Genomic DNA, 14,566 nt, shown 5'->3' on the forward strand with positions numbered 1-14,566 from the left:
AAACTAAAAGGAATTTAAAGCAGGCACAGGCACCTTTTATGACCACAGACAAAAGGTACTTACATTAGTAACTGGTTCATTAATTATATCTGACGAGGTGATAATAAATCTGCTCATATGATTTGGTTAAGAAGTAGGATTAAATAAGGTTTTTCTAATCCCCATTCCAGAGATAAACTGAGGGCCAAAGGCTTGGCAAATATCCAGTTGAAGGAAAGTAGTTGGAATGTAAAAGAAAAGTAATTTGAATGTAAAAAGAAAGAAAAAAATCAGGACAGTGTACTGGGCAGACCAAGGAAGAGGAAACCCAACTATTTTCTTTTTCTTTCTTTCGTTTCTTTCTTTCCTTCCTTTTAAAGCAGCCTCGAGATAATTCTCAGCTGTATATATATACTTACATGTGCATGTGCTAATAATCTAATGTTTTGGAGGATAAAAATTCCTGAGAACAGGTGAGGGGATTGTTTACTGTGATTCTTTTTTTTAGTATTAAGAATCCTTGCAAATTAAATGTGAATGGTGAAAGGGAATGACAGCATGTTTAAATATCTTTCAGGTTTCAGAGGTTTTAGGATATCAATGTAGGCAAGATGAAGCAAAATGAAAAAAAAGAGGCCAAAGGATTTTACATGATAAAGGGCTATTTTTAGTGACTCCTGGTAGAGCAGTTTGGGACCACCTTGAGGCTACTGGACAAACTTTAAAGGTTAAAGAGAGAATGATAATGTGATAAACAGAGTAGGAATAGACTACTTCTTTGGGTCTTTGGCAGTCAAAAGAGAAACAGGTAACATGTTTGGCTATACTGATATTTTGGAAGATAAAAATGTAGAAGATGCCTGTCCACATTAAACTTGAGACTGTTTATGAAACAATAAAATAAATATACTTGAAACAGGCAAAGCAACTTGGTAATTATGATAAAATTATCATTAAAAAATCTCAAAATACAGGAACAGACCTAAGCTACTTTGTTTCAGGTAACAATTCAAATACATCTAAACTGATCATAAGAAACACTTTTGAGATTCTTTTATCAGAAAGAAGATACAAAAATTTTTGGGAAGACTTTACTTTAAATCACCATCTAAGTTAATTTATCAAAAAAATTCAGAAACTTTATGGAGCACCTACTCTTACTGCAAAGCACGATTCTAGGTGCTGACAGGGTAAAAAGTGAGTAAGGAAAAGGTGTGAGGAGACATACATGCAAACTATCCCAGGGTAATGGGAAAGATACCACAAATGGAAATAAAAGCAACAGACCCGAGGGGCCAATTTTTACTCTGAAGAACTGACAAAATCTTCAAAATGAGGGTGATATAATTTACATTTTAAACCCACAAGATTATCTGAAATTATTTCTTATGAACATGAAGAAGGAATTCATAGGGCCTGGACTCCATCTCAGGCCTGTCCGTGCTGACCGTGCTAGGCCGCCTCTCCAATGGACTCTGAGCTCTGTACTTAGTGCCTGTGGGAATGACAATGGAAGGATAAGACCCCCTCTGGGCAAGGGAATCTTGAAGATCACATCCAGGTTACTCATTGCCTAAAAGAAAACAGACACTAATCACCCCTGCCTCCGGACAGTATTTATTGGAATGTAACCACAGGCTTATTGATTATTAACTGTTTAAACACATAACACGTGAATGATGGGGTTATTGTGATTGTATTTACCCTTCCTTTGTAAGCCTCAAGGGATTTGGGCTGGTGGGTTTGGACACATCGGTATAAAAGATTTTCACAAATGCTGGTGGGGGCCCTTGGCTAAGAGGAGACTCTGCCTTGGGCCCGCCGGTGTAATAAACTGCACTCCACTATCTGCATCGTCCTTCTGAGTGAGTTTGTTTCCCGGAAAGCATGGCTATAACAAACATATCCTCACCTGAGACTTCAGTTTCTCCCTTTCAGCAGCATCTTTTAGTTGTTGAATTCCAAATTTAATTTTTTGGATTTCTTGATTAATTGTGGTTACTCGCTCATAGACAGCACCTCTTTTTTCTTGAACTTTATTACAGTCTCTAAAGGAAAACAGAGATGGATGAAATTATAATTCCACTTAACAAACATTTAATTCTAATTTTGATTACAAAGAGATTATTTGTATCAATATTTGGCTAACACACCTACACCTCAAGATTTAAAAGCAAGCAGATGAGAATCACAAGGTGGTGCTATAATCAGGTCTTTGTGTGGAAGAGCAAGCTCTTCCACACAAAGCTGTTATTTAAAAATGAGATTTTTAAGTCACCTCTCCCAGCTGCACTCCCTCATGACTGTTGGTGAGAGTGTGAATTAATACAACTTTCCTGCAAGGCAAGTGACAAATTAAAACCCTCAGGTTCTGCCCTTTTTCTTCATCTGCATGAGGAAGAGGAAAGAAAATCTTCAGACCATCCTAATATACCTTATAGAAACAGTAATAGTGTCATCTCATAGACATATCTGGGGCATTTATTCTAAAAACACTTTTAGAATGGGAAGAAGATTCTACCAATGAAACATCCAAACATACTAGCCAGCAACCACGGTGACAAAATTCTTGCAAAGTACTACTTTGTACTTAAATAAAAAAGACTTTCTCAAAATATGCTATAATGCTATAGACTAGCTGAACAGTAACATGAACTAGTTGACTTATTCTAACACAACTCTAGATCGCTGACTCTGAAATGCACAGAAGTAAGCAATAGCACTAGAACCTTTCTAACGAATTATGCAAAGGATTTAGAATTGTGATTATCAGGAAAATAAATTAAAAAACTAATACCTAAAACATCTCTATACATTCAGATCTAGCAGCATCATGAGTCATAACTGCTTTAGTCACCTAAAGGTGGAATACCTTTTTGAAATTAGAGGAGGTTTGGAATCTTAGGGAAAATAAAATGAATTAGGCTTTTCTAATACATTAAATTGAAAATAAGTTCATACTCAATCACTGTGCGTTTGTACTGCTTGACATCCTCATGCTTCTTATTTATTCTGAACTGTGCTGTGGCAAGTTTTTCCTTCTTCACAATCATCAGTCTTTTAAAGGAATTTTCTTCAGTCTTCAATTTCTTCAATTCTGACTCATCACTCTCAATTTGGTCCTCCAAGTTCAGGCTCTATATTTTACGAGATGTATTTAAAGTCAATACAACAAATTAGAATTTACAAACAAAATAAAGGACTGTCTTCGAGGATGAGGTGTAATAAAATACAATTTCAAAATGTGATAAAACTGTTTAAACACTGACTCAACAAAAGACATAACAGGAAGGCACAAGGGATACTGAGAAAGAATGTGACGCCTAGAGAGGTGTGTCATTTTATCATCAAGGACCAGGGCAGAGGAACGTATCAAGATCAGCCAGCAGGCTAGGTTTGAGGGGGTGAGGGTCTGAATTAAAGGCGCAGGAATAAAGAGGAGAGGGGAGACCCTAGAGACAATCTCACCTTCCAACCCCTTCTTTCCTCAAAAGAGAAATCTTTCATCGAAATCTATGTTAGTGATCCTGGGGACAGTCTGGATTGGGATGATGAAGTGAAAAGAATTTTCAAGTTTCTAGCCTGAGAAACTTTAAAATATCTCTTTATATACCCTAGCTATAGTGTTAGGCAATAAGTTGGCACTTTATGCTTACTGACTAGAAGATCATTTCCAACTGTCAGAACAGGTTTAAAATTCCATTGCTTTTTCCCAAAATATACATGGCAATACGCTATGTTAATTAATTTATTACTCATTTCATCTGAAGGTAACAATGGGTCTACTACTGCTATGTTTAAAAACAATACCGTTTTATTCCTGAGCATACATTGCCACATCTATTATACTGTAGAATGATCCTGCTTTTCTGTAAGAAAGTAGTAACAGAAAGTAAAAGCAAACCCACGGGACTATAGTAAACTATTACATAATAAAAAGGCATAAAAATTCCACACAATACAAACCTCCTTTAAGACAGTGGTTAATTTTTCTCTATTATCTGCAAGGTCCTGTATTTTCTTTTGATATAACTGCACTTCCAGCTGACATGAAGGCAGGCAGTCAACAGAGTCTCGATAGATTTCATATTTTTCCATCACTTCTTGCTTTGAAAGAAAAAAAAACAACAACACAGAAACCAGTGTGACACTCTCCTTTAAGAAACTGCAGTAATGTCAATTTGTTTGCTCTTAATTTCTGTACGTAATACTGAAAGCTTAAGAGCAAAGAACAATTAAAGTTTCTAGGTCAGTAATAAAGCACTACCGCTGACATGTGTCTGAGCACATAAAATTAGGCTTCCTAACCGTTAAACATCCCTGAACAAGGGAAACATGCCATAATTTCACTAAATCACTCATTGAAGTACCTTCCAAGGGCTATTCGTAATGATTTTAAAAGAGTTCATTTCTGCTAATACTCAAACTACTTACTCCCAATTACTCCTGGACAATTATATTACCAATTACAATCTTCCTACTCATTTGTATAACTATTACTACAAGTCATTCGTTCAAAAAGGTTAATTCCTCTTCTAAAATTAGGAAATGAGCATGTTTACCATAAGCACTGCAACAATACAAAGGCTTCTTTCTGAGTCTACCCCTTCTTCCCACTTTATTAACCAGTTGGATTTTGTCATTAGTGAAATACTTAATCATAGCACTGCTCCTTTTTCCATTAAGCTGTCTTTTTCCTACTAATTTGAAAATACTCTTTTGTGTCTTTGCACATCATGGATATAATCCTTTTACCTATCATAAGCATTATATATATGTTTCACAGGTCTACTTTTTTCTGCAGCTTTTGGGTTTTCAATCTTAATTTTAAAATTCTATCCAAGATAATATCAATGTTCACCTAAAACTGTTAAATTTTCAATCCAATTAGAATTTATCTTTGTAAATGGTACAAGGTATAAACCCAACTTGCTTTTTCTTCTAGATGAACAGTCAACTGAACCAAAATTGCTTATTAAATAAATAGACCTCAAATACTTAGATCTATTTCTGGGCTCTCACTACTGTTCTATTAATCTTTGTCTATTCTCATGTGATAATTCTCAATTATTAGAAATGACTTAAATAACAAATTCAGAAACTCTTTTTTTAATTAATAGTTTTAAAACCTTTCCTCATCCAAAAGTCTACAAGCAATAATGCTGGAGAGGGTGTGGAGAAAAGGGAACCCTCTTACACTGTTGGTGGGAATGCGAACTAGTACAGCCGCTATGGAGAACAGTGTGGAGATTCCTTAAAAAACTGGAAATAGAACTGCCATATGACCCAGCAATCCCACTTCTGGGCATACACACCCAGAAAACCAGATCTGAAAGAGACACGTGCACCCCAATGTTCATCGCAGAACTGTTTAAAATAGCCAGGACATGGAAGCAACCTAGATGCCCATCAGCAGACGAATGGATAAGGAAGCTGTGGTACATATACACCATGGAATATTACTCAGCCATTAAAAAGAATTCATTTGAATCAGTTCTAATGAGATGGATGAAACTGGAGCCCATTATACAGAGTGAAGTGGCCAGAAAGATAAACACCAATACAGGGTACTAACACATATATATGGAATTTAAAAAGATGTTTAACGATAACCCTATATGCAAAACAGAAAAAGAGACATAGATGTACAGAACAGACTTTGGGACTCTGTGGGAGAGGGCGAGGGTGGGATGTTCTGAGAGAATAGCAATGAAACAAGTATACTATTCAAGGATGAAACAGATCACCAGCCCAGGTTGGATGCATGAGACAAGTGCTCAGGGCTGGTGCACTGGGAAGACCCAGAGGGATGGGATGGGGAGGGAGGTGGGAGGGGGGATCGGGATGGGGAATACATGTAAATACATGGCTGATTCATGTCAATGTATGGCAAAAACCACTACAATATTGTAAAGTAATTAGCCTCCAACTAATAAAAACAAATGGAAAATAAATAAATAAAGGAAAAAACAAAAAACAAATCACAGAAAATATTTGAATTCACCTATAATACTCCAGTGTGTATCTCTAACACAGAAAGGATGAAAATAAAATAAAACCACAGGAGCTAAAACAAAAAAACAAAAAACTTTTCCTCATAAAGGATGCTAAATTGTCTACCCACTTCTACTTCTATCCCCTCCTAAATCTATCTCCCACTGTTAATTCATAATTTTTTTAAACATAAATCATACCATGTTCCAACATCCCCAACTCATAAATTAGCCAATGGTGCACTCCTGCTCTAATGGTAAAATTCAGCATCCTGAAAAACCTGCCCGTTGCCTATTTTTCCATCATCATCTCATACCATTCTCCTTCTTATACATCATACTTTCTTCCTTGAATATAACTTCCTCCCCACTACTTACCTCATACAATTGGCACATGCTGTTCCCTTCGTCTTGAATGTTCTTCAAAGCATAAATTGACTAAGATAACATCCTTCAGATGTAAGCATAAATTTTGACTTCCTTCCCATCTTTACCTCTAACTTTCACAATACTAAACTAGAGTACTCTCATTATGCTTTTTTGAAGTACCCTATGCTATTTAACTTCCCTGATGGCTCAGATGGGAAAGCGTCTGCTTACAATTCGGGAGACCCAGGTTTGATCCCTGGGTTAGGAAGATCCTCTGGAGAAGGAAATGGCAACCCACTCCAGTACTCTTGCCTGGAAAATCCCATGGACAGAGGAGTGTGATAGGCTACAGTCCATGGGGTTGCAAAGAGTTGGACACGACTGAGCAACTTCACATCACATGCTATTTTTTATTTATTTCTCTTTTTGGTGCTTAAAAAAAAAACACCGTTTTTAGAGCAGTTTTAGGTTCACTGCAAAATTAAGCAGAAGGTACAGAATTCCCATATACTTCCTGCCTCCATACATGCATATTCTATACTTTTTCATAGTATATAATTTAAAATTATATAACTGATTATAAAATTAACACCATTCTTCCTTAAGATATAGTGACTAAGTCTTATGAGGACAAATCACTTCTGTTTTTGATCACCCAGGGCAAAAAAAATTTGTTGCATAATTAAAAAAATGTCTTGAAATTATACTTCTTTTCTTATATCCACTTTAGAGAAGAGCTAAAAATTAGAGACAAGGGCAAAAAGTCTAAGAGGGAGAGATGTACAGATAATTTGGAAATTAGAAAATTAACATATGATTAAACAAGAGTTACTAAAAAATAAAAGAGGGACAGAAAAGCATTAAAATAAAAAGAAAACTCACTCTGGAATTTTTAAGCTTCTGGACTGTATCTTTCATTTTTTCTTTATAATTCTTAACTTTCTCTGGAGAATCCACAATTTTTGTTTTCAAATTCTCTTGTATTTCTTTCAAAGAAACCACTGACAATTTTAGTTCGTTCTGTTGAAAAAACATTTAAATATATTAGATATAATAGTAAAACTAGTGATTTGCCACTATAATAATGAAAAAGAAAAAAGAAATTGGATCTGATTTTGTTGTAGTCAGAACAACACACTAAATTCTGACCGTATCACTTTCCTGCTTGACCGCTCACATTTGTCTACAGGCCAAAGGTCAGGCTCCCTTGTACATTATGGAGCTCCTACTCTCCTCTCCAGTGTCATCTTCCACCAGCTTCCTGCTATACCCTACAATCCGGTAATTCTAGTCTGCCTTATGTCTGGACAATTACAAGTGATCTCTTTCTAATCTCGGAATACTACCATCCGATTCCTGTGCTGCAAATGAATTTCCATTAACCTATGAAAATCCTCTTCCTACCTACTCTGTATTTTTTCTATAAACAGTAAAATCATGTACATGATAACTATAATTATGTATTTAATATGTGTTTCTGAATTAACTGAGCAACCTGGGGTTGGGAACAGTTATTTTTGCTTTCCCACAACCCAAAGAAAGTAATAGCACTGAGAAGGTACTCAGTATATGGTTATTGAACTAAAACAAACTTCCTTTTCCTGAATTTCAGACTATCAGGGGAACTGAAGGAAGGGTCTCTGAGAACTCTCTAACATAACACAAATTCAGTCCTATGAAAATAGAACAAAACAGCAACAAATAAGTATATGCATCTATACATGTGCATGTAATAGCATAGAAAAAAGACTGGTAAGGTATAACCTCTAGGGAAGGTTGGCTGAGAGAAGAGGGTCTTTCATCTCTCTCTCTGATACAACAGGAATGTATCACTTGTATAATTTGTCTAAATTATTTTAACCAAAATTTTTTTAAAAAGTTCTTACTTTTTCATCAACTAACTCAGAAGCAAAACCTGAATGCTTGAAACAATATATTTGTCATTTTATTATTAGAATTTAGCATACCACCATGTTATCTACTCTTTTAATACCCTGTGAAATTAAAGATCATTTTCCTTACATTAGCACTGACTCTTTATCACTTTTAGTCCCTTCACAAAAACTCTAAAATTTGATATATCACTACAAAGTGATTTTATTTTAATATAGATTTAAATGGGACAGAGAAATGAATAAAATTGAACCATAATCAATACTACTCTGATTAAAAACATCTGGCAATAAAGAGAGTGATAAAAAAATAAGGAATATATTATACTAAAGTAAATTTCAGATAGTTATAAAATATAAATATCAAAATAATAGGGTAATCATAAAAGTACAATGGGAAAATATGGGAAAAAATGAGGAATGAGATAGGCCTTTCTATACATAGAATTAAACCCAAATGTAGAAGGCTATGTCTATCAATTTTACTACATAAAAACATGAACCTTCCAATAGGAAAAAATGATGAATTTGAAAGACAAATAGAGTTAAAACCCCTAACTCATGGAGGTTTAAAAAATGAAATTAAAAAGGAACATAAACAGGTTATTCACAAAGTAAGAAATAATAACAAACCTCTGAATAAGGTGGTCTAAATCACTGAAAATCAAAAAAATCAAAATGAAGATGAGACATTTATTCCTCTATAAGAAGGACACAGATTAAAAAGGAAAAAAAACATAAAAATATCCAATTTTGACAACAATGCAGAGAAAGGAATACTCTCATATTCTATACTGATATCTTTTATCTTTTTAGAAGTCAGTTTGGCAACATGGGCCAAATTTAAGTGTAATTCTCTTTAGCCCCAAAACCCTACATTTAGGAATCCACTAAGAAAAAAAGCAGCCTGGTGGGCAAATATAGATGTACATGTATAGGTGTGTAGCACACATATGCTATTGTTCAATAGCAAAAAAATTAGAAGCAATGTGAATGTCTATCAATAGGACACAGGATCGACATTAAGGTGCAGTTATCAAAATAATGGAGATCTACATAGACATGAGAACTATTTATACTATAAAGTGAAGAAAAGCAGGTTTGAGTCACATAGAGTATAATATCATTTATGTAAAATTACACATATATATGTATATTTGCTTAGAGAAATGTAATCTGTGACATGTATCTGATTGTGTGGTGAATTTGTAGATGATTTTCACTTTTGTCATACATTTCTGTGTTTCTGTATTTTTTACAACAATAGCCATCTATTCTATTGGAAAAAGTTAAATTAGCTTCACTTAAAGGGAAGAAAGAAAGAAACATTTAATAATAATGCACAGTTAAAATACTCCTACACACAAGATTCAAACCTTAAATGCTAGTTAAATGAAAAGATGCTTACCAAACGCTTGGTTTTCTCTGAAATATCTGACTTCTTTTGTGAATTTCCCTCTTGCAGCACTATCTAGTGAAAGAAATAAACAACTATTTTACAGTGATTCAAACAGATTTAAATTTAGTCAATGCTTTTTCACAAAATAGAAGTCAGAAAGTAGAAGAATTAAACAGATTAGACCAGATATTCTCATACTTTCTCTGTTCATTATGACCCTAAGGCCAAAATAAACCCCTAACAGATCCTTTATTGAGTCATTAAATTCAAATAACTGAGTATTCATACCCTAACAACTTAGTAGCCCTTTGAAAAAGTAATACATGCAAATTGAAAGAAAAATACTATCTTTATGTTATTCTTAAACAGCTACAACTACTTCCAAATTGGATGGGTATGGGTATATTGTAAAAACTAAGTACTGTACACATCTTAGAATCATGAGTCACTGGCAATTTTCATTTCCTGTTGCATGATAATATTCACACAGCACTTGGCTTTTTATTATGCCGAAAGCCAAAAACCCCGGTTCAAAAGATATGAAAGGAAGGTAACATGAGTTCACGTTGAAACTGTGAACTACCTTGAGCTAGATACTCAAGCAGTGTGTGACAGATGCTGAGCGTTGTTTTCCTTTAAAATTTAAAATATCCTGAAGCACCCTCGTGGGCTTGCTGTAGCACCCAGGGCGCCTCAGTGCACAATTTAGAAACATCAGGATTAGATATAGAAAAAAATCTTAATTCTAGTCAACAACATCACATATACCTTTGATACCATCAATAATCAGTTATTAAAATTCTGTTGACCTGGGCAACAGAAATATATATTCATTATAAGGTGAACAAATGGACACAGCAATATATCCTATTTGTTTAGTAACTGAAAGTAATGTGCTGTTAGCCCCTCCACATCACATATACAAAAAACTTTTGAAAAAGATCTAAGGTGTTTAACAATAGACACCGTTTTTATTTATTTATTTTATTCCTATATATGTAAATATATAAAAATATATATATTTATTATTATTTATTTAATTGGAAGACAATTACTTTACAATGTGTTGTGATGGTTTTTGCCATACACCAGTATGAATCGGCCATAGGTATACATGTACCCCTCCATCCTGAACACTCCTCTCATTTCCCTCTCCACCCCATCCCTCCAAGTTGGATACCCGGGCACCGGCCTTGGGTGCCCTGCTTAGATACCGTTTTTTGACGAAACTCTTGATTCAGCGATTGCTGCAGCTCCTGAATATCATCTGAAAGCTGCTTGAACTCTGCCTGCTCTTCAACTGGGACAGAACTGAACACAGCAAAATAAGTTAAAATAAGATGTATCAAGTTCTTAACCTTGAAAGTCCAAAAAAGCTCTCTGCTCTTCAACAACTTAAATGAAAAAAACTATCTGCTTTCATGTTTCTGAATTCTCATCCTTCCACATGACAATAATTTAAAATCCATGACCTGGACTCTGCTACCCAGTAAAAATAAAAGTCAGATGAGCTCTTTAAATCTCTGCCACCAATCTATGCATGGTCTCATCTGCATATACATCTACCCTCACTTCACTCCTCATTTTAGTGCTGATCCCATCTTTCGTGGGCTCTCACTTCCTCACACCTTTCTACTGTATCATCCATTTGTTTTGCTCCACAAATCCTTCCTAAGAGCACTTTCACATGTTCTAGTCTCTTCCATATGAATGCTCTCAACTTTAGTTTTTGATATGTGGTAGAGAATTGTTACTTTAATTTTCCATTTCCTTGACTGCTATTGAGTTTAATGATTTTTATGTATTTTTAATGGTATTTGCACTTAATTCTCTGTAAATTCCTTGCCCATTTTTAAAATTACTTTTTCCCATCAGTTTGTAGTTTTTTGTATTTTAGGAATACTACATGGGCATCATTAGAAATTGAAACACTTTGCTGCAAATGTTGCAAATTTCACTTCCAGGGTGCCATTTCTCTTTTGACTTGGTTTATTATAAATTTTGTTGTTGTTCAGTCATTAAGTCGTGTCCAACTCTTTGAGACCTCCTGGACTGTAGAAAGCCAGGCTCCTCTGTTCTCTACTGTCTCTCAGAGTTTGTTCAAATTCACATCCACCGAGTCCGTGATGCTAACCATCTCATTCTCTACCATCCCCTTCTTCCTTTGCCTTCAATCTTGCCCAGCATCAGAGTCTTCCAATGAGTTGACTCTTTGTATCATATGACCAAAGTGTTGGGACTTCAGCTTCAGTCATTCCAATGAATATTTGGGGTTGATTTCCTTTAGGATTGACTCATTTGATCTCTTTGCAGTCCAAAGAACACTCAAAAGTCTTCTCTAGCACCATAATTTGAAAGCATCAATTCTTCGGTGCTCAGCCTTCTTTATGGCCCAACTCTCACATTCATACATGACTACTGGAAAAAACATAGCTTTGACTTTATGAACATTTCTTGGCAAAGTGATGTCTCTGCTTTTTAATACTCTGTCTAGTTTGTCACAGCTTTCCTTCTAAGGAACAAACGTCTTTTAATTTCATGGCTGCAGTCAATATCCACAGTGATTTTGGAGCCCAAGAAAATAAAGTCTGTCATTGCTTCCACTTTTCCCCTTCTATGTGAAATGAAGTGATGGGGTCAGATGCCATGATCTGCTTTGAATGTTGAGTTTTAAGCCAGTTTTTTCACTCTCCCCTTTCACCCTTGTCAACAGGCTCTTTAGTTCTTCTTCACTTTCTGCCGTTATAGTGGTATTATCTGCATTGAGGCTGTTGACATTCGAACACTGTACAAATGTGCCATCTTAAATTGTATTATCTGCCTCCTACTCCCAGTCTTTTCAGTTTACTGTTGTCTCTAAAGGCAGTTTATGCCAGAGCAGGCTAAAAACAAAGTTTTTAACGGAAACAGAAAAACCCAAAACATCAACATATTAGAAGGGATAAAAAAATCCTTTTGTTCAAAATCAATATATATAAAGCCAAGAAATTATAACCCTTGAGTGATTTCTTCTCTTATCTAACCTTTAAGTCAAAACAAAACAAACAATAAACCTCAGCTGAAGGAATAAAAATTTTAAAGAATTAACTGATTTGAAGGAGAAAGACAGTCCTGCCAGTTACTGCTTACTACATAAGATAAATACCACTAGATATAATTTAGGAGCATAAGTTAATGGCTTTAAACATGTCTGGTAATGTGCTAACAACAAAAAAAGAAAAGAATACACTATGCGTATATTATGAGTTAAAAGAAGCAAACGCTAGCTTTTCTTCTTGAAAAAAGGTCAACTTAAATACTCTATTTAGTAAGGAAGATAAAAGAGATGAAGTAGACTGTAGATTGTAAAATACTCTTTACCTTCATTTTGCATTTTGAAATTGCATTTATTTTATTTGTAAATTTCCTACTTACTCAAGTCTCTCCAATTTCATTAATGCCTCCTGGTGTGCAGTATTTAACTGCTGCATTTTGTCCACAGAAGATTTCTATTAAAGCAATTTTAACAATTTAATATTAGCATTTTTCAACATCAATAAGTGATGTGTTTAAAAAATATCTACCAGTACTTGCACACTCTACAACTCTCACCATGAGAATTAAGAAATTTAAGAAAGAATTAGACACCTACGACAAATGAGTTAGGAATTTCTTTACTTATTCAACATACAAATGTTGAGTTCTTAACACAATTAATCATGGTGCTAGGTACCATGAATAATTCCCAAGAAGACTAACTTGTAGTTCCTGGACTTAGATAGTTCAGTCTCTTTAACGAGCCAGAAAAATAAATATAAAACTATACAACTTGTCATAAGGCTGAATATAATGACATTCAACCCAACTTGGGTCTGAGAAGGAGTATCACAGAGGGTTCATAGAAATGATAGAAGTCTGAGCCATATCTTTAAAAAAATGAGAAATTAGCCAAGCAAAATTGTGTGTTAGTATGTGTTGGCACACACATCTGTATGCTTTGGAGAGTATTTGATGTTTAAGTGGTATAGGCTGATCATGATTTGTACAAGGAAATATTTATCTATGTAGCTCAGTTGTTCAAGTACTAATTCTCTGGTGTTACCCAAGTGCTTTTCTAAAAGTATAGTACCCCAAACTGAGGGCAGATGGGAAAAAATCACACAGATGACCCAAAATCTTTCCAAATTCTCTAAATTGTGGGTAAAAGGAATTTAAAGTTTAAAGTAATTTACTTGATTCTTATAATGCAATGCTGAGCAAGCAGATGAACACCTAATTAGGCCATTATTTAGAAAGCAAATATAAACTTCAAATTTCTCAATTATTTAAAGAACATTACACTATCTATTAAACTCTAAAGAAAAAGAATTTGATTATCACTATTGTCTTCCCCTCTATTTCCTAATAAAGGAAAAGGAGTCTCTGGTACAAAATCAGAATAAAAAATCCAGCCCCTCCCTAATGTACCAAATATAAAAGAAAATCTCATTCTGAGATAACCTTACAAAATTTGAAATTTCATATAAATATGTAAATTTGATTTAATGGCCATAAAAAATTAGTTATCGTGACAACCATTTCAAGACATATTATTGGTGCATAAATGATGTTATTGACCTGGTATATGACCCCCAAAATACATTTGAATCTTACGTATTGCCAAAGAAATTCCATATATGTCTCACGGCATGCTTCTCGGAAGTGAATAAAGTTGATAATGCCGCTTAAAAACCGAGTTGTCCGTTTTGCCTCTAAAAATAGAAAGCAAGCCTTCTTAAATAAATCTTTGAAACAATAAAAGTGAAAATTTATCTTCTTCCCCCATATATTCAGCTTATAGTATACAGAACAAAAAATCTGTATGCTAATTAACCAAAGTACAGAATATCTGCTCTAACTTAATGATCACAATTATCTTAATTAAAAAAAAAAAAAATACCCCAAAAAACAAAAAG

At 34.5% G+C, this 14,566-nt stretch overlaps 1 protein-coding gene across 4 annotated transcripts in view; it reads right to left on the reverse strand.

Moving 5' to 3' along the window:
• The window catches only part of NUF2 (NUF2 component of NDC80 kinetochore complex), a 37,489-nt gene that overhangs the window by 8,229 nt on the left and 14,694 nt on the right, over window positions 1-14,566 (reverse strand). For all 4 annotated transcript variants that reach the window (XM_065924890.1, XM_065924898.1, XM_065924907.1 and 1 more), the window contains exons 6-13: window positions 14,265-14,362; window positions 13,047-13,120; window positions 10,847-10,943; window positions 9,642-9,704; window positions 7,224-7,361; window positions 3,946-4,086; window positions 2,941-3,116; window positions 1,892-2,027 (exon numbers count right to left, since the gene is read on the reverse strand). In XM_065924890.1, coding sequence (XP_065780962.1) covers window positions 1,892-2,027; window positions 2,941-3,116; window positions 3,946-4,086; window positions 7,224-7,361; window positions 9,642-9,704; window positions 10,847-10,943; window positions 13,047-13,120; window positions 14,265-14,362 — 923 coding nt within the window. The remainder of the gene's footprint in view (window positions 1-1,891; window positions 2,028-2,940; window positions 3,117-3,945; window positions 4,087-7,223; window positions 7,362-9,641; window positions 9,705-10,846; window positions 10,944-13,046; window positions 13,121-14,264; window positions 14,363-14,566) is intronic.

The sequence above is a fragment of the Muntiacus reevesi genome, chromosome 1 (genome assembly GCF_963930625.1).
Source record: "Muntiacus reevesi chromosome 1, mMunRee1.1, whole genome shotgun sequence".
Lineage (NCBI taxonomy): Eukaryota > Metazoa > Chordata > Mammalia > Artiodactyla > Cervidae > Muntiacus > Muntiacus reevesi.